The sequence below is a fragment of the Sapajus apella genome, unplaced genomic scaffold (genome assembly GCF_009761245.1).
Source record: "Sapajus apella isolate SASKATOON/1434 unplaced genomic scaffold, GSC_monkey_1.0 scaffold2, whole genome shotgun sequence".
In the NCBI taxonomy this organism is placed as follows: domain Eukaryota; kingdom Metazoa; phylum Chordata; class Mammalia; order Primates; family Cebidae; genus Sapajus; species Sapajus apella.
In genome coordinates, this window is record NW_022436942.1 from 58,450,684 (window position 1) to 58,477,669 (window position 26,986).

Consider the following 26,986-nt stretch of genomic DNA (forward strand, 5'->3'; position numbering starts at 1 on the left):
TTCATCAGAGAAATGATGATAACACTATGGATTAGATTGCTGAGAAAACAGGTATCTACCTATCCCAAGACTCAAGAGTTTTGGAGGGATTTTGAAAGGTAATCTGGGAACAAATAGGATAGGTACTCTGCATGGTCTCTTGTTCTGCTGATGGATGTCACAAACTACAAAGTTTAAGGAGCATTTCTATTGAAGCCCAAAGACACCATAAAAACAGAAAGTCAAGATACAAATACTTTGAAATACTGTGAAAAGGTCCTATGTTATTGGAGGTATTGATAAGAAAACAAGAAGAGTAGGAATCATGATCTCTTTAGATCCATGTTTTCCTATGCACTAAGTATAACATTTTTTAAATCCAGGCTGGTTTAGTTTTTTTTTTTTTTTTTTTTAATTTTATTTTACTTTAAGTTCTGGGATATGTGTGCAGAATGTGCAGGTCTGTTACATAGGTATACATGTGCCATGGTGGTTTGCTGCACCTATTGACCTGTCCTCTAAGTTCCCTCCCCCACCCGACAGGCCCTGGTGTATGTTGTTCCCCTCCCTGTGTCCATGTGTCCTCAGTGTTCAACCCCCACTTATGAGTAAGAACATGCAGCGTTTGGTTTTCTGTTCCTGTGTTAGTTTGCTGAGAATGATGGCTTCCAGCTTCACCCATGTCCCTGCAAAGGACATGATCTCATTCCTTTTAATGGCTGCCTAGTATTCCATGATGCATATGTACCACATTTTCTTTATGCAGTCTACCATTGATGGGCATTTGGGTTAGTTCCATGACTTTGATATTGCAAATAGTGCTGCAATAAACATATATGTGCATGTGTCTTTACAGAATGATTTACATTCCTTTGGGTATATGCCCAGTAATGGTATTGCTGGGTCAAATGGTATTCCTGGTTCTAGATCCTTGAGGAATCACCATACTGTCTTCCACAATGGATGGACTAATTTACATTCCCACCAACAGTGTTAAAAGCATTTCTATTTCTCCACAGTCTCGCCAGCATCCATTGTCTCTTAACTTTTTAATAATCACCATTCTGTCTGGCATGAGATGGTATCTTATTGTGATTTTGATTTGCATTTCTCTGATAATCAGTGATGTTAAGCTTTTTTTCACGTTTTTTCGGCCAGGTAAATGTCTTCTTTTGAGAAGTGTCCATTCATATCCTTTGCCCACCTTTTGATAGGGTTTTTAAGTTCCTTCTAAATTCTGGATATTAGATCTTTGTCACATTGGTAGACTGTAAAAATTTTCTCCCATTCTGTAGGTTGCCTGTTTACTCTGATGATAGTTTATTTTGCTGTACAGAAGCTCTTTAGTTTAATTAGATCCCATTTGTCAATAGTTTTCCTCTTAAGGTAGTAAAACTAAAATTCAGATAATCTTTACATTAAGTTTGTTTTCCCAAACCTAGGGAAGGAGAGCAGGGACTGATAATAGGGCCTGCTGTTTATTTTTCTTAAATTTGGCATGCAAAGCTGAATAATCTTTTAAAGTACAGAATATAACTTCAATGAATTATTTCTGCAATGATTCCAACTATTTTTCCCTTTTTTTTTTTTTTTTTTTTTTTTTTGCAAATAATGATAGTGTTTTGGCTATAGCAAATGCTTACTAAAGAGCTTCCTGGAAGTTTCTTTGCTTAGACTTATTTCTAGGAATTATAGATTCCTGATAGTAATTTAAAGCTTGGGAAGTCCCCAGTATGAATTACTTACTATCCTGGCTCATTTGAAGCAATAGTCATTTTTATAAGCCCTGTGAAGATGTGCCATATTTTTAAATATACTTGGATCAATTTCCGGACATAATATTTTTATGACAATTTAAAAATCATAGTGGGAATATCAAGAAAAACCTACTTGCTGAAATCCTTATCTCTATCAAATTCTGCAAACTCAACTTCTTCAGTGAATGACAGTACTATCTCAGTTCTTTTATAACTCTTTTTCTGCATTATCATCATCTCACTAAAATTCTTGAGAGTGCAATTTGCTGACAATTATGATAAAGAAAGACCTTCAGCTAAACAGAGCAAAAATATATATAAAGATTTTCTGTCTCTCAATCTGGAGGCCTACTACATGTCCATAACAATATACATGAAAAAAAGCCCATTAAAAAATGCAAAGTGCTGACCAGCCCATCAAATTATCATTAACTCTCCTCCAAAGTGCAAGGAGAAATAGTATCCAAGAGAATTGCCACACAATGCTCATGCTTTGGCCATAATCCAATGTTACCTAAAATTACTAATTGCCTATAGCCCAATGTTCTTCCAGTACAAGGTACAGCCAATGCTGACTTTGAAAGAGATATTATCATTATCATCACCATAGATAAAAAGAAGAGCATTATGTTACTCTCTTCCTCCACTTTCTCTTTCACTCCCTATTCCTCTTTTTTTCCTCCTCATTTCCCTTTTCTTCCTGAACAATTAAGTTCCTACAGCTATTAAATAACACAGAGACAGGCAGGTGTCCACACCAGAGGAAAGACAGAAGGCACAGTGGCCCACAGTAGAATGGTAGGAGGTATGTCCATATTGGGGGAGGCCTAGTCTGGGGTACCACATCCTAAGTGAGAGGGCATCCCTATGGAGGGCTGGCATGATGTGGGAGGGTTAGAACTCACATAGGGTGAAGAGGGTGCCCATGTAGTGATGGCAGAGGGGAACATCCCAGCATGGGATCTCAGTATCCAAATGGAATGAGGGGGCATCCACATGCAGGGGTGATCCAGTGCAGGGGGATTAAAGCAGGATGAAAAGATTATTCCCCTGTAGAGGCAGACTAGCATAGTCAGATCTGAAAAGGGTGAAGAGGTGTGTCTGCAGAAGAACAGCCTAGTGTGGGGTGACAGAGATTAAGAGGGAAAAGGAGGACGTTAACAGAAAGGAGGGGATGATAGTGGAGAGGAGGATTGACGGCATATAGGAGGATTTATCAAATAAGTATATATACGAAGATAACAGAAGCCAGACTGGAGAAGGATGAAGGAAGTTACAATAAACTCCTATTTTTAATAACTATAAAGATGTAAATATGTGTACATAAGTGTAGCTGAATATATTCACTCCCTGGCTGAGAGGATCTGAAAGATATGGCACTCCAAAACCCATGAGCATACCCAATACCCAAATCTTAGCTTCTAATGGCCCACTTTCCAATAAAAGGAACCAAGCCACCTGGAGAAATGGTTGATTCCAGGACTAAGGCAGGGTAAGATGAGACCTGGAACATTTTATGATGCCAAAAGCAAGGAAATGCTCAAAGAATGACTCAAAAAAAGTCAGACTAAAAGGGATCCTACTAAGTCTGAGATAATGTAAGCATCAAAATTAATAATGACAGCAATGCGTTAAAACCTATACAATAGCAAACCATGAGTTCATACTGATATAAATAAATGAATAAAAGAAAGTTTGATGAGGAATGGGATGTCTGCATAGTTTAAATATACTTCCACACAAAACAGTCATTAAAGAGGGGAAAGAGGTAATTGTATATATTGAAGCTTGATAACCACCACCATTAGTAAGTGATTAAAATGAACATTATCAGAAATGGGACAGATCAAATCCCATGCCACCTGACAGGACACAATGAAAAGAAAGGAGCATCCCTCTGTGGTATTCCCACCAAAGGTGCATCAACTAGGCCAGGTGTGGTGGCTCCCACCTGTAATCTCAGCACTTGGGGAGGCCAAGGCAGGCAGATCACTTGAGGTCTAGGGTTTGAGACCAGCTTAGTCAACATGGTGAAATCCCATCTCTACTAAAAATACAAAAATTAGCCAGGAAGAGTGGTGCATATTTGTAGTCCCAGCTACTCAGGAGGCTGAGGCACAAGAATAGTTTGAACCCAGGAAGCGGAGATTACAGTGAGCTGAGATTGCACCACTGCACTCCAGCCTGGGCAACAGAGTGAGACTGTGTCTCCAAAACAAACAAACAAGAAGTACATAACCTGAATGTAATCATGAGAAATAGCAGCAGGTAAACCCAAAGTGAGGGACACCTTAAAAATAACTGGCTTACAGTCTTCAAAAACTGTCAAGATCATAAAAGTCAAAGAAAGACTGAGAAATTATTCACACTCAAGAAGACTAAGGAGATATGACAACTAAATGCAGTACATGATTTTGAACTAGATCCCAATAAAGACATTATTGGGACAGTTGGCAAAACTTGAATGAGATCTAAGGAATAGATGGCTGTAATGTGGCAAAGTTAATTTTCTGATTTTAGTGGCTGTATTGTGGTTATGTCAAAGAATGCCCTTGTCTGTAGGAATATAAACTGAAGTACTCTGGGGTGATCAGGTTGACAATTTACTTGCAAATGGTTCATGGAAAAAAGGGGTTGTTTAAACTATATTTCCAGATGTTCCATGTGATTATTTCAAAATAAATTTTAATTTTAAAAATAAAAATATTTGACAGTATATAGTTCTAACTCCAACCATTCATTAAGGAATTATTTGAACCTGACTCATGGTCATTTAGATCATACATTGATATATAATGGGAATTGGGAGCCAAATGCTGACACTGGACTAATCAAAAAGCTAAATTTGTGAGTTTTTGTCCCCTAGTAAAATGAGATACAACTATATAGTTAGCTATTATCTCATGTAAGTGATTTTGTAAGGGCCTAGAGAGAAGAGTCTATTTTCTAGCCTCCAAAACACAATCGCCATGCTAAATGCACAGTGTACACCTCAAAATATTTGCACACTGTAAGAATATGTCTCAAAATATTTTAATGCTTTTAAAAAGGAAACAATATTAATTACAGACTTACTAGGAACCCATTAATCTCATGAATTACAGCACAGCACATACAACTTCCATGGAACACAATTTTTTTCTTATCTTTGGGAGGAAGGTACAAGATAGAAAACAAATACTAAATCTTTGGTGACCAGTACCACTGCTAAAAGTAAGAGGAAAAAAGCAATCCTCTGCCTCTGGGATAAGAGAAAGATTGGCCAGGTAATATTCCTCCCTATGGCCTTTCTTGGTGCCTATAGTTATACCATTAAAGATTTAGGTTAAGACAATGTAGATAAAGGAATGACCTATTATAATGCAAATATTCCTGAGTTTCTCATTCAAATAAAGATACTCATGAAATATATAAATATGATTTCTAATTATGAATAATTTATTGAATATTTAAATTATTTCTTGCATAGCTACTAATGCTTAGTAATAATAACAGAAATCATTTTTATTCTCTCCTATGTAATAGGCACTGTGATTATAAAGATAATTTTATATAAATTATCTTTAATCATTCCAACTCCACAAGACAGATATTATCATCTTTACTTTATAAATAAGGAAACTGAAGCCCAAAGAAGTTAAATCACCTGAATAGGGCCAAATGTCCATTCAATAGCAGAGCCGCCATTCAAACCCAAGACTCAGAGTTTTTCCATTACAGTCTTCTTTTTTCTTCTCTTAGAGATAGGGTCTTGCTCTGTCACCCAAGCTGGAGTGCAGTGATATAATCATAGTTCACAGCAGCCTCAAACTCCTGGGCTCATGCAGTCCTCCCATCTCAGCCTCCCAAGTCACAGGGATTACAGTTGCAAGTCACTTCATTACATTCTGCTGTTTCTTTCACTATTAATTTACTATTCTGAAAAATGGAGATCTATGGTATGAGGGACTAAAATGCCATATAGAAAAACTTCCTATTAGTACAGGATAAAACTAAATTATGAGACTTCTGGGTTTTGGGTCAAAGAAGCCAAAGAATGCCTTAGAGCCATGAAAGGAAGAAAGACGAAGCAAAGGGACAGAGGGCACAGGAAGAGGGGGTGTGAAAGTTCTAAAGACAAACTGCATCATTCCCCAGTTTTTCTATACAGCCTAACACTAGAGTTGACAAAGTCCCTGAATTAATAATGAGCTCAGTTAAAAACTACAGGCTCAGATTTATTAGCTTGAAAGAGATGGATCATAAGTGAGGGCTGTGGTAAACACTGTACTTTCCTTCTTTGTATGAAAGGAATGAGGAGAAATAAATCCCACTTACATGTTTGTCCCCAGTGTTGGAGGTGAGGTCTGGCGGGAGGTGCTTGGATCATGGGAGTGGATCCCTCACCACGGGCTTAGCAGCATCGCCTTGGTAATTAGTGAGTTCTCACTCAGAATATACATGAAGCCAGGTTGTTTAAAAGTATGTAGCACCTCCCTGCCCTCTCTCTTGCTCTCACTCTCACCATTTGATACACTAGTTCCCCTTTGCCTTCCGCCATGATTGAAGCCTCCTGAGGCCTCACCTAACAAAGGTGCCAGCACCATGCTTCCAGTACAGCCTAAAGAACCCTGAGTAAATTAAACCTCCTTTCTTTATAAATTATCCAGCCTCGGGTATTTCTTTATAGCAACACAAGAACTAACACACTCACCCATCTGGAGACATGGGATGGACAAGTTATTAAAATACCTTTGAAGACAATAGGAGTTAGACAATATCAAGCACCTAAAAATTTTGGGGTAAAAACTTCTGCACTAGGTTTTTGTGGGGGTTGTTTTGGTTCAGGGTTTTTTTTTTTTTTTCTTTTTGCCCAGGCTGGAGTACAGTAGTATGATCATAGCTCACTGCGTACTTGAACTACTGGGCTCAAGTAATACTCCTACCTCATCTTCCTGAGTAGCTAGGATACAGGTATGTACCACCACACCCAGCTAAGTTTTCTTTTTAATTTTCTGTAGAAACAGGGTCTTACTATGTTGCCCAGCCTGGCCTTGAACTCCTGGACTCAAGCAATCCTCCCGCCTCAGCCTCCCAAAATGCTGGGATTATAGGTGTGGGCCAACACACCTGGCCTAACACTACAGTATAGTGAAAATAACTGACAAGATCATATTTTTGAAATGTCTTTAGGTAATTTACTTTACCACTCAATTCAGTTTACTGTTCATGTGCTATCAGGAAACAAATCTAAAGCAAAATACTGTCAATAATATGAAACTGACAAGCACACAAAAAAATTGAGAACTATGTAGGAACTGAAATATATTACTATATAATTTTGTAGAAAATGTACTTTCTATTTACATGCTGGAAATATATTGGTATATTCATATTTTAACATAGGATATGCATTAATCCCTATGGAACTAGGAAGCAATACAGCACAATTGAAATGTAGCTGGCGATCAGAAATACCTAAATTCGATTCTTGAATCTGCATGAGTGCTGATTACAAAACTATTAGCTTTGTTAACTTTGGGCAAGTGGCCCAATTTTTCTGACTTTTTAACCCATAAATAAAAATTGGATTAATAATAAAGACATTGTAAGACTTGTAAAGATGGAAGAATGTAACTTTATGTAAAAAGGGTGGTCTGTGTGATGTTCATAACATTACTATTAATAATAAAGTCAAAAATCATCCAAGTATCTATTATTAAGAAAATATTAAGTAACAACAGTATATACACCAAATTAGCGGTTCTCAAACTTTAGTGCACACAAGAATGTTCTATGGGGTTTGTAAAATGCATATTCCCAGGCCTTACACTTAGAAATTCTTATACTCAGAAATACTCAGAAATCCTGGGGTGGGATCAGGAAATAATATGTTTAAAAAACAACCATAGGTGCTTCTGATGGAGGAGATCTTTGAAAAGTATGCAGTAGATGGAATACGATGATGCCACTAAAAATAATTATGAAGACTTTGGAATAGCATTGAAAAAGTTTATGATATACCCTTAAGAGGAAAATTCAAGATACAAACCTGAATGCTTTATCTGATAACTATATAAACATGCTTAAGAAAAACATTTTTAGCAATAGGATTAAAGGTAATTTTTTATCTTTCACTCTAATTTTTGAAACAGTCATGTCATTATTATAAATGAATAACACATTAAAAATTTAAGAAAAAAACTAATAGATCCTCATGGCCTTCAGGATTAAGCTCAAACTTCTTAGGACAGCATACAAGCTTCTTCTATCTCCAGACTTGCTCTTGTCCATGCTCCATACCAAACTACTTATAATACCCTAAGTTATATTCTACATTTTCACACACTACTATTGAATATACCGTTCCTTCTGCCTGAAATGCCCGCTTTCCAACTTGTCTAGAAAATACCTACTCATCCCACAAGATTCAAGCACTAACTCCTCTCTGCAGTTTCCCCTGAATACTCCTACAAGTCAAATTCTGGGTGCCTCCTTCTTGCTCCTAGTAGTATTCCTACAGCATTGTCTGATATTTCCATTGCTTCATATATCACTCTGTATTTTACCTTTTTGCTGATTGATCTATCCCATTATTCTACAAGTAAATGAGGTAGGTAGAGATGATCTCATTCAGTTTTAGAATCCACAAAGCACTTAGCAAATACTTGTCAAAATAATAAGTGACCCTTTTGTTGTTGTTGTTGTCACTGTTCTTAGTTACTCCTGAGTGCCCTGCTGGTTAGTTGGATAATACTTGGCTCAATAATTAATGAGTTATGTCTAATACGTATATACATACATAGCATTAAACAAACCCATGAACAAATTTTTAAGAAATAGTTTAACTACTGTTTGTAATTCTTCACGTTCTCTGATTATGTCTTCAAAGTTTCTATAAACCTTCAGGATGACAGCCCACTCTGGTCAATAGCCAAAGCAGGCCAACAGGAATAACTCTGCTCTGGGCTCCTCGACTGCTGGAGTTTACCCAGCCAAAGAACGTCCCTGCAGAATTCTTGCTGCTTCCCCCAAACACACTCCCACTCACTGCCATCTCCACACTAGCAGTAAAATATCTATATAAAACAGAGACAATTCTGTAAGTAAATAGAACAGTTTTTTTAGTATATTCGAAACACTAGATACTATATTTAGCATATTTGTATAATACATAAAACATTTCAAATGCAGATTACTAACTAGAGGTACCGAACAAGAACCTAAAGTGACTAATAGAAATTCAGGCCAAAAAAAAAAAAGAAAAATCGACGTGGAAGAACACTAATTGGGATCCAGGTATCAAAACTTCAAATGCTTCCCCTGTACTGTATAACATAAGTTTTAGGAATAACCTGGATGCTGAAGCCAACTTGCAACACAATTTTCTTAAAAAGAAAAATAGATTTTTTAAAACTTGACTCTCAAGCCACATTAGGCATTAAGGCTGTGATATAACTTTATGCCACATCTCTGTCACCTGTGATTATATAATAAATATGTACAGGAATACTTCATTTTATTGCACACTTCACAGATACTGTACTTTTTTAAAAATTCAAGATTTATAGGAACTATGTGTCTAACAAGTCTAACAGTACTATTTTTTCAGTGGCAGGTGCTCAGTTCATGTCTCTGTGCCACATTTTGGTAATTCTCATAGTATTTCAAACTGTTTTATTATTTTTATATCTGTTATAATGATCTGTGAACTGAATAACGCTGTGTGTGTTCTCACCACTCCACCAACTGGCCATTCCATCTCTCCCTATTCCCTCAGATACAAGAATATTAAAATTAGGCCAATGAATAACCCTTCACTGACCTATAAGCGTTCAAGTGAAAGGAGGAGTCATACATTTCTCGCTTTAAACGAAAAGCCAGACATGAATAAACTTAGTGAGGAAAGCATGTTAAAAGTCAAGATAGGCTGAAAGCTAGGCCTCTTATGCCTAACAGCCAAGCTGCAAATACAAAGGAAAAGTTCATGAAAGAAATGAAAAGTACTACTCCAGTGAACACATGAATGATAAGAAAGCAAAACAGCCTTATTGCTGATATGAAGAAAGCTTCAGTGGTCTGGATAGAAGATCAAAACAGCCAAACAACATTCCCTTAAGGCAAAGCCTAACCCAGAGCAAGGCCCTAACTCTCTTCAATTCTATCAGAGCTGAGGGAGCTGGGGAAGCTGCAGAAGAAAAGTTTGAAGGTAGCAGAAGTTCAGGGGGTTTAAGGATAAAAGCCATCTCCATAACATAAAATGGCAAGATGAAGCAGTTAAGTGCTGATGGGGAAGCTGCAGCAAGTTATCCAGAAGATCTAGCTAAAATAGTTGATAAAGATAACTACACTAAACAACAAAATTTTCATGTAGATCAAACAGCCTCTACTGGAAGATGCCATCTAAGACTTTCATAGCTAAAGAGAAGTCACTGCATAGTTTTAAAGCTTTAAGGGACAGACTCTCTTATTAAGGGTTAATGTAGCTTGGTGACTTTAACCTGAAACCAATGCTCATTTACCATTCAAAAAATCCTAGGGCCCTTAAAAATGATGCTAAATATACTCTGCCTATGCTCTACAAGTGGAACAACAAAGCTTGGATGACAGCACATCTGTTTGTAGCATGGTTTACTGAATATTTTAAGCTCACAGTTGAGACCTACCACTCACAAAAAACAAGATTCCTTTCAAAATATCACTGCTCAGTGGCAGTGCAGCTAGTCACACAAGAGCTCTGATGGAAATGTACAAGAGACTAATGTTTTCATGCCTGCTAACACAACTTCCATTCTGTAGCCCAGAGATTGAGGAGTAATTCTGACTTTCAAGTCTTCTTATTTAAGAAATATATTTCATAACATTATAGATGCCATATCTAGTGGCAGCTATAGAACCACTAAGAACATTTGTGGGCCAGGTGCAGTGGCTCATGCCTGTAATCCCAAGAATTTGGGAGGCCAAGGTGGGAGTGTCACTTAAGCCCAGGAGTTCAAGACCAGTCTGCGCAACATAGGGAAACCCTGTCTCTACAAAAAACTTTAAAAATAGAAAGGCGTGGTAGCACATGCCTGTGGTCCCAGCTACTCAGGAGGCTGAAAAGGGAGAATCACTGAGTCTGGGAGGTCAAGGCTACAGTGTGCACAGTGATCATGCCACTGCACTCCAAGCCTGGTGGACAAAGTGAGACGCTACTGCAAATTAATTAATTAATTTGTGATACATGGGAGGAGGTCAACATTAACAGGAGTTTTTGAAGAAATTGATTCCAACCCTTATGAATGACTTTGGAGATCTCAGTGGAGGAAGGAACTGCAGATGTGGTGGAAACAGCAAGCGAAATAGAAGTGGAGCCTAAAGACTGGACTGACTGACAACAATCTCATGATAAAATTAAAAGTTGAGGAGTTGCTTCTTATGGAAGAGCAAAGAAAGTGGTTTCATGAGTGAAATCTACTCCTGGTGAAGACACTCCTGATGAAGACACTGTGAACATCACTTAAACATTAACAAAGAATTTAGAATATGACATAAATGAACTTAGTTGATAAAGCAGCAGCAGGGCCTGAGAGGAGTGACTCCAGTGACTACAATTTTGAAATTTCTACCATGGGTAAAATGCTACCAAACAGCATCCCATGCTATAGAGACATCTTTTGTGAAAGGAAGAGTCAACTAATGTGAAACTTTATCATTGTCTTATTTAAGAAATTGCCACAGCCATCCCAGCCTCCAGCAACCACCATTCTAATCAGTCAGCAGCCAACAACATTGAGACCAGACCTTCTATTAGCAAAAGGATTACAACTTTCTGAAGGCTCAAATTATCATTAGCATTTTTAGCAATGAAGTATTTTTTAATTACATACATTGTTTTGTTAGACATAATGCTGTTGCATACTTAACAGAGTACAGTATAATATAAACATAATTTTTGTATGCACTGGAAAATCAAAAATTTTGTATGGCTCACTTTATTGTAGTGGTATGGAAATGAATCCACAATATGTCTGAGCTATGCCTGTACATCTAAGTAACAACTTCTGATACAGGGAAATAATATATCATATGTTTATATCTAAAATGGGTTTATATAATCCGATAAAAAATTTCTAGGGTCTAAATAAGTAGCAAAAAGAAAAGACTTTTCTATCACCAGCCATATACTCTCTCATTTTTCATGTATCAAGTCAAACCCCTTCCCCTTTGGCCTGTAAGAAGAAAGAATTAGCCGGGCATGGTGGCTCACACCTATAATCCCAGAACTTTGGGAGGCTAAGTCAGGAGGATGGCTTGATCCCAGGAGTTTGAGACCAATCCAGGAGTTCAAGAACAGCCAAGGCAGGAGGATCACTTGAGACTTCAACAACAGACCCCAACAAATGGGGTTTCCCTATGTTGCCCAATTGGTCTTGAACTCCTGACCTCAAGTGATCCTTTTACCTTGGTCTCCCAAAGAGCTGCAATTATGGGCATAAGCCACTGTGCCTGGCCTACAAATGTTCTTAATGGTGTCTAGCATGGTGAATACTTACCAGAAGGTTTTCAATTTACTTCGCCCAGATCCATCAGAAGAATCACTATGCATGGCAGTAGTCTGAGGAACAGTGAGACCCTGTCCTTACAAAAAAATCAAAAAATTTGCTGGGTGTGGTGACACATGCTAATAGTCCTAGCTACCTGGGATCTGAGGCATGAGGATCACTTAAGCCTGGGGGGTGTTGGGGCTGTAGTAAGCTGTGATCATACCACTGCATCCCAGCCTGGGTGACAGAGCAAGAACCTGTCTCAAAAAAAAGAGGGGGGGACGGAGAATTACCACCTGTATCCAACATTCTCTTACAAACCTGACAAAATTCACTCCATTTGTTCCGCCAGAAGAGCTCGATGGCTTTACTATTTTGGCCTAATGTTTTGTTGCCTCTTTAAATGAAAATACGAAAAGAACTGCCTCTTTCTAAAAACTTTACCAATCAATTACAACTTCACTATTAATTAACTATCAAACACTTTTTGGTGGTAGGGTAAAGACAGAAAAGAAAGGCCACTGGATCCATGAGGTTAGAGGAAAAATTAACATTGAGGTATAAGCTTTCCCTTTCCTCTGCAGCCTCACAAGCATCTTTTGTCTTCTGACTTTTAAATAACAGCCATTCTGACTGGTGTGAGATGCTATCTCACTGCGGTTTTGATTTGCATTTCTCCAATAACTAGTGATGCTAAGCATTTTTATGTTTGTTGGCCACTTGTATGTCTTCTTTTGAGAAAAGTCTGTTCATGACTTAACTCATTTTTTATTAGGGTTACTTGTTTTTTGCTTGTTGACTTAAGTTCTCTATAAATTCTGGATATTAGGCCTTTGTCAGATACATAGGTTGCAAATATCTTCTTTCATTCTTTAGGTTGTCTGTGAAAGCAGTCTAGAGATTTCTCAATGAACTTAAAAATGTTACCATTCGACCCAGCAATCCCATTGCTGTGTATATACCCAAAATCATTCTACCAAAAAGACATGCACTCATGTTTATTGCTGTGCTATGCACAGTAGCAAAGATGTAGAATCAACCTAAGATACAGAATCAACCTAGATGTCCATCAATGGTAGACTGGACAAAGAAAATGTGGTGCATATACACCATGGAATACCATGTAGCCATAAAAAAGAATGAATTCATGTCCAATGCAGCAACATGGATGAAGCTGGAAACCATAATCCTAGGAAAATTAACACAGGAACAGAAGACCAAATACCACGTTCTCACTTATAAGTGGGAGCTAAATATTAAGTATATATGGACATAAATAAGGGAATGATAGACACAGTGGACTAATAGAGGATGGAAAGGGGGTAAGTTAAATACCACCTATTAGGTACTATGCTTACTACCTAGGTGGCAGAATCCATGCTTCAAACCTCAGTGTCATGCAATATTTCCATGTAACTAATCTGCACACATACTTCCTGTATCTAAAATCTGTTGAATTTTTTTAATACTGAGATAGGCTGGAATCTAGAGATGATGCCAGCTGGCACAAAAACTGGAGCCAGGGTGAACTTGTAGTAATTAGAAAAAAAGGCTTTTTTTCTGAGATGTGATTGAGGAGGGTTAAAGGGAATGTGGTGTAGGAAATAGAAACAGGAAAAGAGGTTGGCTGTTTATGCTCACATTCATCAATCAAGGTTTGATCCAATTTGATCATAGAATGGTAACAAGTCTAAGCAGTTTGTTTCAGTTCACTTAACTAGAAGTAATTAACCACTTCAAATAAAGCTACTCTCATAACACAATAGAATCCAAGTAACTCTATTGCACAGCTTAATCAAAGTTCCAATTTACAACTAGATCCATGAAGACATGTCATTTAAAATGAAAGCACAATTCATAAGAATCAGATTCAGAGATGAACATTCTGGACAGTGCAGTAGAAGAAACAGAGTGTCTTAGTCTATTTTGTGTTTCTATAAGAGAGTACCTGAGACTGGGTAATTTACAAACAATGTATGTTTATTTGATTTACATTTCTAGATGCTGGGAAGTAAAAGAGCACAGTACTAGCAACTGCTCAGCATTTGGTGAGGACCTTCTCATTGGATCATCCCATGGCAGAAGGCAGAAGGGCAAGCAAGCATGGGAAACAGAAATTGGGCTGAACTCATTCTCTTGTGAGCAGCCTCTCATAACGAACCCACTCCCACAATAACGGCATTAATCCATTCATATGCGCAGAGTCCCCATGGCCTAACCACCTCTAAAAGGTCCCACGTTTGTTTTGTTTTTATTTAAGGTAGGGCCTGACTCTGTCACCTAGGCTGGAGTTCAGTGGGATGATCATTGCTTACTGCAGCCTCAAATTCCTGGGCTCAAGCAATCCTCCCCACCCAGCCTCTCAAGTAGCTGGGGCTACAGACATGCAATGCATACCTGGCTATTTTCTTTTGTTTTGTTTTTCTAGAGACAGGGTCCCACTATGATTCCCAGGCTATTCTTGAACTACTGGCCTCAAGTGATCCTACTGCCTCAGCCTCCCAAAGCCCGCAATTACAGGTGTGAGCCACCACGTCTAGACAGATTCCATCTCTTCACACTGCAACAATGACAAATAAATTTCAGCATGAGTTTTGGAGACAACATTCAAATCATAGCACTGTGAAAAACAAAATTTATCCTCTGATCATTTTTTGATCCATCTTCAAAACTCAATTAAAAGCCTCACTCAGATTTTACACAAATATAAAATTTATTTGCTATCCTACTGACACCAAAGAAGAAAAGCAGACACTAACAAGAGTTTCTAGATCTGTATTACACAAGAAAATTCAATGAGTTTTCAACTGGCATTGTGCCTCTGCTTGCCTGTATGGCTTACATAACTATGTCCTCACATGCATGAGAAAGAACTGGAAGATAGATGAGTCTTCTTTGTAAATTCCTTTTTCAAATATAAAATATTCTCCCATATCAACATATGATGAGTAATAAAAACTCACTGTATTTTAATTAACTAACATCATTCTGCAATATGTCCAAAATGGAAACTAAAGACACACCAAAATGCATTAAGTGTTAAATATCTTTAGGTTCCATAGAATGAAATTAGTCTTTTCTAACCTTTGTCTGGCATTATAGTGAGCTTCCATTTCTAGTTAAATACTCAGGAATACTGTTCTATCATAGGCTTCTAATAGAATTTTCCAAAAGTACCTCAAAATTATTTCAGTATATAACTGAACTAATCAAATTGTTTACTGTCACCTGAAAGGCTAAGTTGCTAAAGTCAGCAGAGGCACTAATAAATATTATATGCTTCTGCCTTAATGTCAGTGAAGACTTGCATCAGCCTTTGTGATCTGTAAGAAATCACTGAGTCACACAAGAAACTGTGCAGTGTATGGACAGGCTGAGTAGTAGTCACTGGCTCGTTGTCCTAGTTCACTGCTACACATCATCCTCAGTGTTTTGAAAAGGGAGCTGAAAACCCTGCTCAGTGGAGAAAGAGGTCAATACCAAAATTCACTCTCCTTTCTCCTTACTCCCCATCATGCAGCTGGCACTGTTCACTCTGGCAGACATAGCTCCCTGAACATAATGGTGCAATCACCACTTCAAACATCATTACTATCTAAAATAGATAACCCACTTGCAACTTGACTATTTTTATAGATATAACATTTTCATGGAGCTTAACTGCTCTATTTGTGATTTATTGTATTTAACCAATGCAGTTTCCCTGAAAGTGAGTTTCTTATATCAGAGTTCCCATAACCACAATTGCCCAAGTAGTTGTGAAAATTACAGTACTTCCTAGTTACCTGTTATCTCCTTGTACTCATCACCAAAATGCCATGAGCTGAATCCTAATCTGAAAAATTATAAGCTCTCTGGTTTTTATGTCTTTGGTGACCAGAAGATTATTTTGTCCCACTTCTTATTGATCTACTTTTTCATATGGGGATCTTAAGAACTGGATTATTTATTTCTGACAAGAATTTACCAAATACACTTTATATAAAACTCAACTCTTTGAGGCATTAAGAAAATCAAATAAGTTTGAGGCATTAATAAACTTTTATCGTTGTATTAAAATACAAATAATTCTCAATCCTATATTCAGCAAAAATATATATACGTATACATTTTTAAGTGGAAATTGGTTTTGTTTAGAATAAAAGGTAGTTTTGCCAAAGGAGGAGAGTTTTTTTTTAAAGATTTTGCAGCTGTCTCATGAAAGATATGTTAAATAAACTGAAATTTCACATAAAATCTGGAGGAAGAAAAGGAGGGAGGCAATTCAATTTTAGTGCTCTAATGAGCTCAGATTTCTTTAAGGATGAAAGGGGGTAGTAAGAGGTATAACTGCAAGTGAACGCAAAAGAGAAATATATACTTGTCCAGGAAAAATGCTAATGTCCTTTTTAGCTAAGTTTGAAAAAGAGAAAGAAGGTGTAATAGTTAATTTAACCTTAAGTTCTGACAGAGTTAAAAAAAAAAAAAAAAAAAAAAAAAAAAAAAAAAAAAAAAAAAAAAACCCGTAGGTAGTTGTAGACCACAAGAGAATTTTCTATTATATCTAACAATGCCAAGGATCTAATTCTTCCCAAGTTCTATTTTGCTTCTATTTTCCCTATTGAGACCATTTTCAAATCAGAAGGGATAAACAAATAATTTCAGGAGATTACTGAAGGTCCAAACAGAGACCATAAGGGACAGTAAGCTGCTTTAAATAAGTATGCATATCCAGACCCAGAAGAATTATATGCAAGAGGGTAGAAGGAATTTTCACCAATACTAACAATTACCAATGGCTTACTACCAGAAACAAGCCATAACAAAGGAGACTGATTTTTATGGAATTTAAAAGGATAGATCAAAGGAATGCCATAAACTTAAACACAGTGCGAATTTAGAAAGGCAGTAGATAAAATACCTCACAATATTCTCACAGGAACAATGGCGATAAATAGCTGATTGTCTATTACGTGGTTTCAATCCTGGTAGAAATACCATGAGTAAAGATTGCTACTTTAAATTTGTACTGAACTGAAGAGAGGTTCTTTGGGGATATATCATGGTGTGTTGAATTCAGGTTACAGAAAACATCCTTATTAAATCTCTGGATGATACAGAGAAGTCAATATGCTGAAAGACAAACTCAGAGTCAAAAAGAAAGAAAAAAGAGTCAAAAAGATCTAGAGAAATTACAAACACAACCTAAAACAAATCAGATAAAATGGAATAGGACTAATTCAAGCTCAATCAACAGTTTTAAAAGTACCAGAAAGGGGAATCATGGCTTCACAGGTCACTGAAAAAAAAAAAAAAATACAAAGAAAATTTAATTGACTCTATGTTCAATATGAACCAACACCATTACGTGACTCAGAAAATTTTGACGTGTAGGTAGGTCTTTGATCAATAATAAAGAGATAATAATTTCATTGCATCATGTTTTAATAGCTGCTATTTTATGTTAATAACATAGTACATATTCATTACAGAACACTGGAAAATGCAAACAATTCCACCACTCAAAGATGAATGCTATCTTCATTCTGGTGTCTTATCATTCCAGACTTCTTAATGCACATTATAAATGTTCACACAAACTTATTTTTTTCTTACAAAAATAAGATCATACTATAAATGCTTCTTGTAACCTGTTGTCCTTGGTTTTTTAATTCAGCCATAATATTCTACTCTGGTCAAGAGACATCTACTGAATTTTGTTAATTTCTAGTCACCACATTTTAAGAGAATCATTGCAAAATTTGAGAATATGTAAAGAAGGAAAAAGATAGTGAAAAGTATGAAAACTAAGTTCTTTACACCTATGATTTCTTCCCATATAAAAGGTTAATGGAGATGATAGTTTTTCCATGAAAAATAAAGATTTATAAGCAAACAATAAAGCTAAATACATGCACCTAAAGAACTATTCTGGCAGATGATTTAGACTACTTATATTGACCCATACAGCCAATCTACTACCAACTGCTGAAAGGCACAGGGAAGTGGATTTTAACTCAATGAAGGGAAAAATTTTTAAATAATTACAGCTGTCAAAAGTAGAATGGATCTAGCCATTGGAAGATTTAACAGGGCTAGAATAACTAACAGTTAAGAGATGTTACAAAGAAAATTTCTGCACTAGGTGAGAAGTTGGATGAAAGGTCCCTTTCTATTTGAAGATTCTATGATTGCAATGGAAAATTTACTCCCAGTCCAATATGAAGCAAATCTTTACTTATTAAGGCCTTAAGGAATAGAGTCAAGCACTTTAGAGCTGCATGAAAAATATTAACACTAACAATGAACACCTATATGCTAAATGTTTTGCATTCATTACTTTATACTTCATTTAATTCTTACAACAGTCTTATATGATAGGCACTATTACTATTTCCACTCTTACAGAACAATGAGGCTTAGGGAGGTTTTTTAATTTAGTCAATGGCATTCTTTCTTTTGCTGAAAATTGCTGTGCCACCCAAAAGCATACCTGATTCCCCATTATATAGCTACTGCTCAAAGAATAATTTCTTATTATCAGTAGATAACAAGTAATCAGAAGCATCTTCAGAAAAGTTCTTGTCTAGTGAATCCTCAAAGCGCAGTTGTGAGATTTTGTTTAATTAAAAAAAAAATACCAAAATTTAAGGAATTTCAAATTGAAGTATTCTTCATAGCAAAAAAAATGTTCAAATTGGACTGTCAAAACTGGCCATATACCAAAACTGGCCATAAACTTTTGTGAATAAAACAGATTCAATGAATGAGATTTTAAAATGTGGTAAGAACAAATCTGAATCACAAAATTTTAAATCTTTGCCATCATGAATTATGTCACCATGAGCAAGTCCTTAATCTTATCTTTTTAGTCCTTCATCCGTGAAATGAGAATGGATCTCCTAAGGTTGACATAAGAATCAAACGCAATGACACATGTAAGCACTTAGCATAGAGCCTGACACCATTATTACACAACCCAAGTAATAAAGCAAGTCGGGGGAAAAGTACCAAACATTTCTACAGTTCATTCTAAAACCTTCAGAAATTTCAAAGTATCATTATGTTTGATAGGAGAACCACATTTTCCATTATCCTGCCAATAAATTTCTGATGACAATCATTTTTGAAATACAGTGATAACTAAATAAAATGTGGCTTCTTAGGAATGTCATTTTATGCAAATGATCACCCAAAGAATACAATTTCAACTCTCATTGTCTTCAGACACTGTTTATTCAGTATGAGATGGATAAAAGCAAGCTTAAAGGTTACTGGTTTTGTCTCTGATTTTTACAACTTGGTTCGAAGTATCCTAATACACACATGTTGTTTACTTTTTTATGTGCATTCTTTGTTGTAGAGCTACTACTGCTACCTTTGGCAACAACAGCAAAAGAGAAAACCTCTCATTCAAGATACACACTGGGGGTCACTATTTTGATAATTTGGTGTTTACTAACATTAAATACTTGGTATTTTATCCCTAAAACTTGACATCCATTCTTTTTTAACATCACAACTGGGAAAGAACTATTTAAAGGATGTTTGCTTTTGAGTTCTGTCACAAAGAATGTTTTCAAAATATGATTTATCACAATAAAATTAACTGAAGTTCTCACTGTTCTCAAAGAATTTCTCCTGTTCTCCCAAAGAAATCATTTGAGAAACCTCTTTCAGCATATAGGTTTCTAGACATAATCATTTTTATAACTGATGGATCCACTGGCAATTATTTTTATTTTACATGTAACTTAAAACTATAATGAGATAAACTGCTTTTATATAAACTACAAGTGACTACAATTATTAAAGCTGCAATCTGAATGAAATATGCACACACTGTCTACCTGTGTTTGAAAATGAAGATTAACAAGGGAGTACACACAAGTCATCTCTATGACCTATTGAAAAAATGTCCTATAAATATTCATTGTTCTGACATGAACTATCATTCCAGTAAAATGTCACTGTCAACGAGTATACAGAATAACATATGAGGCTTTTTTAAATCCCATCGACTACTTTCAACTAAATTTATTTCACTATAATAGAAGCTTTCCATTTTCCCTGCTAGCTAGTCCTATAATTAATTATGCTGTCTGACCATCACAACCTATGAGAACTTGTGTAAAGAACACAATGTCATCACCCAAAAGTTTGTATTAACCACTTGACAAAGGTAGCAAGCATGGAAGAGTTTTTTTAAAACCAGGAAAATCACTTGGGCTTTTTAAAATTTTTACAAATATAGTTGGATTATCCAAGAGATGTTTTAAGGTGAAGATATGAATGACAATTGATGACTCCAAAAATATCCAGGATAAATTGGATAGCCGCGATTTTAGAAACTAAATAGTTTCCCTTGAATTTTATCCAGTAAATACTCTCCAGGCTTCCTCCCTCCCAGTTGATTTCCTATGTCCATCAATGCAACTTTTAAGTTAATAGTTCCTCAAGTATCCAAATCAACCCCGCTATTTACAAGGTACTGCTGAATGAAGACCTTGACAAATTTTTAAATGCCATCTTAGAAAGGTTCTCTAAGCAATACCAGTCTCACCTGCAACATCTTCACATTAAAAGGCCTCTAGTATATTGCATACACTATTCCAATCCCGACCAGGCATCCTTCATCCTGAGCTGTAATAACCAAGTTTCACTCAGCTATGTCCAGGTAACTGAAAGTACTGCTGGGGCTGCCTAACCTGCCTCATCAAGTTTTACACACATCCTGTACTGAAGACATCTCACCAGAAAGAAGGTTCACTCACTTCATTTTGTGGGATCATAACCAAAGGCACACCAAATGCCTTCTGCAAGAGAAGGAAGCAGCCACAGAAGGCTGTGGTTTTTGCAGGGTAATTGCATGCACGCAAGAGCTTCTCTGCCAATTTCATTTAACTAGACAAAAAAAGGCTGGGTTCAAAGCTGCAAATATATGATAAAGGTTGATGGAAAGCGGGCAGAAGGTTGATTTTCTTCAAGCAACACTAGTGCATGTACAAGTTCTGCACCACGGCTCAGAGGAAAAGTAGCTTACTGACGCATTGATGGAAGGCTATTTTAAAATTACTCAAAGAATCTAAGGTATCAATCTGACTGGGAGGCTCATGCCTCCTCTCCATACACGCAGTCTGTTTTCCTGCCTAATTTAAGAATGAATCGCTGGCAGCCACCAGGTGCAATCACCGTGAGGAGGAGGACGTATATCCATCACAATGCATAACGAGGTGTGCCAACCCCGGAGCTGGTGCTCGTCCTTACCTTAGCAGATTAGACAGGGGCAGGGGTCCGGATCCACCGCCCAGGATCCCTCCTTTCCTGCCAGACAGGAGTTTCTCCACCAGAGCCACATTTCCAGTGCGAGCAGCTTCCAGCAGCTCCTGGTCCTTCCCCATAGTCTCTCACCGACTCCCCCCCAGAGTCCTTGCCCCCCTCGGGTCCTCCTCCCCACCCACCCCCACTCCCCAAAATCCAGGGCCCTCCTCGCCCCACCCTAAAATAATGCAAGAGCTTCAGCACGGAGAGCTCCCTGCAGCCCCAGGCAGGGAGCACCACTCTCTCCTCCTCTTCGGGGCGCAGCTTTTACAATGGGGATCAGACCATGTCTTGAAAGAGGGGCTGGCCGAGCTGGGAGCCGCGACGCGCCCCCACAGCCACTCCCCTGAATACCCGAGGCCTCGTTCCCGCGGGTGGGGCGTGAGGGGGTGGGGACTCGGGGGTGCTTTTGAGGAGCTGGAGGCGGGTGGTGAGGACTGAGGTCGGAGGAGGAGGAGGTGGAGGCGGCGGCAGAGACCGTCCTAGCTGGAGCGGGAGAACGGGGAAACAACCGCGGCAGCAGCAGCGGCGGCAGCCCGCGCGCCCTCGCGCCCGGCCCGGGCTCGCCTCAGCTTCCTCGGCGGTTACGCGGGGGCGGCGTCCGCGGCGGGGAGGAGCGCGGCGGCGGCGGCGGCTCGTGCGCCGTAGCCCGCGCCGAGGCAGGGCGGTGCGGGCGAGCCGCAGCGGGCGCGTGCCGAGGGCGGCGACGGCGGCGAGGCCTGGCGCACGGGGGGCGTGTGCGCGCGGGCAGGTGCGGCCCGCGGTCGGGCTGGGAGTTGGGCGGCGGGCAGGCGGGCGGGGAGGGGCCGGGCCCTCTGAGGCGGGGCTTCGGCCCTGAGATTCTCCTGGTTCTCGTGGGCGGGGACCCTCCTCCACTCTCCTCTAGCGTTAACCGTGTGAGGACTGGAGTTCCCCGGGCCGCCTCGGCTCCTCCTCGGCCCGGCGGGCCCCTGGCGACACGCCTCGGGTCTGTCACAACGCCTGAGGAGAATCCTCCATGACAAGGATAGGGAGGCTGGTGACACGGGGGAGGGGCCCTTTGGCCACCGCTTCCATCCGAGTCTAGGCAACTTAACCGGCATTTCGCCCTTCCGCTTTACCTCCCCGAGGGAGCCTGAGATCTGCCCTTGGTTAGAAAGAAAGACGCTCGGTTCGTCCTAGTTTCTGTAGCACCGGCCACCGAACAGTTTGCAACTGTTCCAGTTTTTCTAGAGTCTTTAATCAGCCCATATTTTAGTTGGGCTTTGGAGATCTGCTGACTTGTAAAAATACCAGGAAAAGGGCTCTCATTGAAAATTTCTCCACATCCACACTCGAAAAATATAAATGGGCATGGATTGGAGATCCACTTTAATTTGCATATATCATCAGCAATTCATTGTACATGGTTGGCATGATTTGTTAGATGTTCTCCTTGCCCGTGGTGGAGAACGCGCGTTTATTTTCTATTAAAACTTCCTGTTACACCTTGTGCTTTGCATTGTCCTTGGAATAGACTTCATAAATGTTCACTTGTTGATAATCGATTGTTAGGAAGAGGACTTAATAGGCACTGTGCTCACAACAGTCCAGTGAACTGGATATTATTATATCCATTTTAGAAATGAGGAAATAGGGCTCAAAGTGTTAATTAAATTTCTCAAGATGCCACATGGAGTAAGTGGCTGACTCAGAACTAAACCCCAGAACTGACTCCAGACACCATGGGCTTCCCAATATACGTTCCTGCCCCCCATAGAAAAGCGAAAACAGGCAATAATTACTGCATATATATGATGACTAGTTACTATGTACCAGACACTATGCTAAGTGCTTTCCATGTTATCTTATTAACCCTTGCAACAATCCCATGAGATAGGTATCATTTTCATCCCTATTTTGGAAATGAGGAAACTGATTACCCCCAAGATAATGGGGGTGGAAAGTAACTAAGCCAAGGCACAAATCCAGCACTGTCTGCTGTAGGCAAAGATTTTAAATAAACAACTGGGGGAAACTTAAAAGTCAGAGATAAATAACAAAAGTATATTAAAACATTTTAATGGAATTCATTATGCTCTGAGATCCCATTTGAATGATTCAAAGTATTAGGTAAATTATGGCTACTTAATGGAGATTTCCTGAAGTATATAGTTTTTGGCTAGTGTAGTTTTTAAATTGATTTTGGTTTTGTTTTCTGTTTTAGAATCTGTTTTAATAAGATGATCTATGTTATAATAATATGATCCCTGACACAATGGGACTAGCGGACCAATGAAATAAGAGATAAGGAGCCATCACATTCATTTTGAAAATGGCATAGGGAAATCCTTTTTTCCTTTTTCCTAATGTTGCCACCTAAGCAAAACACACCTTTCCCAGAATATACTATAATTATTCAATGGGTCAGAGCTAAAAATCACCCACAGTTTTCACAAGCAACATTTAATCATGGATGAGTTGGTGACTTAAGGTCCTACGTCATCTTATCGAAATCATGCAAACCCCATCCCCAACAGGAAATCCATTAGTAATAATTTAAGAGTCAATTCCACAGTTCAGGCATTCTACTGACATACGACGCTCAAAGCTAATTTTTCAACTTCAAACTCGGTTTTAGTGACCTCCTAACTTCTTTTTTTCTTTAGACATTGTAATGAATGCACCTCATAGCTTTTTGTTGAAGGGGATAAAGACTTTGGCTACATGGGAACTAACATGCAAATTAAAAGTGAAAACATTCTTTTAAAAATCTAAAGAGGCCAAAATAAACATCCAGATTTTTTAAACATCCAGATTTCATCAAGCTGTTTTGCATCTGCAAATAATGAAAAGAGTGATAGAATCTTGGGAACCAATTAGACAATCTCTATCTCAGTGTATGAATAAGTAAAATAAAGATGTCGGATGCCTTCCACTGGCCTTGCCAGCTGTAATGTTCTATGACTATGATGAAACATGATCTTAGTCCATTAAGTCATATGCATCACTGAAGCTAGAAATTAAGTATGGAGATAGATTTGAGATTTCTATTCTATTATTATTATTATTTTGAGACAGAGTCTCACTCTGTTGCCCAGGCTGGAGTGCAGTGGCACAATCTTGGCTCACTGCAACCACTGACTCCTGGGTTCAAGTGATTCTCGAACCTCAGCCTCCCAAGTAGCTGGGATTACAGGCACCAGCCACCATACCTGGCTAATATTTGTATTTTTATTAGAGGCGGCTTTCACCATGTTGGCCAGGCTGATCTCAAACTCCTAACCTCAAGTGATCCACCCGCCTCGGCCTCCCTCTATTTTGTTTTTAATTATAAAATAAATATATACTTTTTCAGGTGTTTAAATCTATCTTTGCTATTCTCAATGGACAGTATTAACAATATTAAATGTACATTTTGTGCCAGGAATGATTGTAGGCTCTTTACTTTCTCTCATTTAATTCTGAAATAACACTATACGGAGACATTATAAGGTCTGCAGAATCTCTAAATCCCTTATATTTCAAATTCTGATATAAATCTAGTTCTGAATACTTTTTGGCAAGAATTATTGCTCTAATATACACATATTGCAAGTCACTCTTCTAGGGACTGATTATTAATAAAAGAAGGGACTAGGGATTGAGATTAGAAGGGGGAAGTAAAGCAAAGACAGGTTTTTGTATAGAAGTGTTTACACACACACACACACGTCTTTAGAAACATAAAAGAAATTGAAGGACCACAAATCTGGATCAATCTTAGAATTATATACCAAGGTCTGTTTTCAGTGAAGAAGAAGAAAAGATAATGTCTTATAACATGAAGTTATCAACAGAGCTGAGATAAGATAAACCTGTCATTTATGAAATAGATTTAGAAGACGTCTACTTTCTCTGTCTCAAGTTCTGAAGTTACTTTGCATCACTAGGACTATGAAGTCAACAGCTTCAGGTTACAAAATATGAAGATACTAGAAATCTGGATAGAAGAGCAGGTTCTTGCTTCCTGCATGACATTAAAGTTCTTCTCCACATGGCCACTTGGCACAAACTCTGTCCCTCATCATCTTCCTTAGGGGGAATCCAAACACCAAGTGTATTATATTTACAGTTTTTCTGAATATTCATGGCCATGAATGTTGAAGGCCACAGAAAACCAATCACCCATCTTCTCCAAGTTATAATTAACTGAACACAGACACAAGGAATCAAATGAGTATCTCATTAGCATATCATCTTTATTATGAGTCACGTAAGTGTCTAATATTCCACAAAATCCCTGCCAAAACTACACTAGAAATGAGGCTAGGGCCTACCTCTCAGTGAATGTGCACCTTGTGACCTACCTGTGAAAAAAAGTAGATCTGTAAATCTAACTGTATATACCCAGCCAGACTAAAGCCTCTCTCACAATAAAGTCAGAGGAATGGAGAGAATGATCTATTTCCAGGGCTGCCTTTGGAAAGCATGCCAAAACAGATTCTTACCCCAGAATCTCACCATCTTAGGGCAGCAAGCAGAATAAAGCCCATTGCCCTTCTTAGTGATCCATGAGACCGGCAAGGGAAAGAAAACCAGAGCTGACCCTGTATCTTGTTTTGAAAGCAAGGTAGCCCCACCCACTGGTAAAGTGGTCCCAGTGGATAGAAGTAGGGAAAGAAACCAGAAGTGTTCATGGTCTTGGAAAGAAAAGCAGAAGCCTCCTCTCCTCTAGGGAAAGTCAGTGATGAGGAATAAGAGTTCCCCCAGGACCATCACACTACACAACATTCCATCACCATCCTGCTGATTCTATTATTAACTCTTTCCGAGCCACCCTGCATATGGGCTATCACCTTTGAAAGCCCATGTGCCCCACAGTCTTGTATCCACTTCAAACTATTTTCCCCTATTTTACCCCAAAGTAACATCAAATCATGGTCATGTAGAATTGCCATTCTGTTGCTTACACTAATAGAAAAAATCAGAGATACCGAAAACCCCATGGGAATATAGTAGTGGAATTAAGTAAATAAATTAAATAATGTTAGGGAATTGTGTTAAGAACTTAAATAATATATATTTATCCTCATTAAGAGATACTAAATATAATTGGCAAAATACTAATAATTTATTAGATTTTTAACATTAAACACTAAATCTCTTGCCAATTAAATCTGAATAACTAGTTCTAACACTAAGGGAGAAGATTTGTATAGGGACTATGTTCTGCGATTTTTTTTTAAGTAAAAAGAACACTGTACATAATATGGTTGAATTGGTATTGCTATAATCACCTCAAATCTTTTCACTGATTTATAAACCATATACAAAAAATAATGCCTTCCATTTGGTTGGATGCAAAACAAAAAAAATGAAAAAGACTGCAAAAACATTCAAATAAATTGGTGATTGAGTCAGCATATGGCAAGTGTGTTTCAACACACACAAATTTTACACTAGTTTTTGTAGGAAAAAACAATCCATTCTTAAACCAAGAGTTCT

General features: G+C 38.1%; 1 protein-coding gene across 15 annotated transcripts in view; it reads right to left on the reverse strand.

The window, feature by feature from the left end:
- Positions 1–22,123, reverse strand: part of ANKS1B (ankyrin repeat and sterile alpha motif domain containing 1B) — a 1,261,971-nt gene extending 1,239,848 nt beyond the window's left edge. For all 15 annotated transcript variants that reach the window (XM_032285364.1, XM_032285340.1, XM_032285282.1 and 12 more), the window contains exon 1: positions 21,488–22,123. In XM_032285364.1, the coding sequence (XP_032141255.1) occupies positions 21,488–21,621 (134 nt within the window). In that variant the 5' untranslated portion in view covers positions 21,622–22,123. The remainder of the gene's footprint in view (positions 1–21,487) is intronic.
- Positions 22,124–26,986: the final 4,863 nt, after the last annotated feature.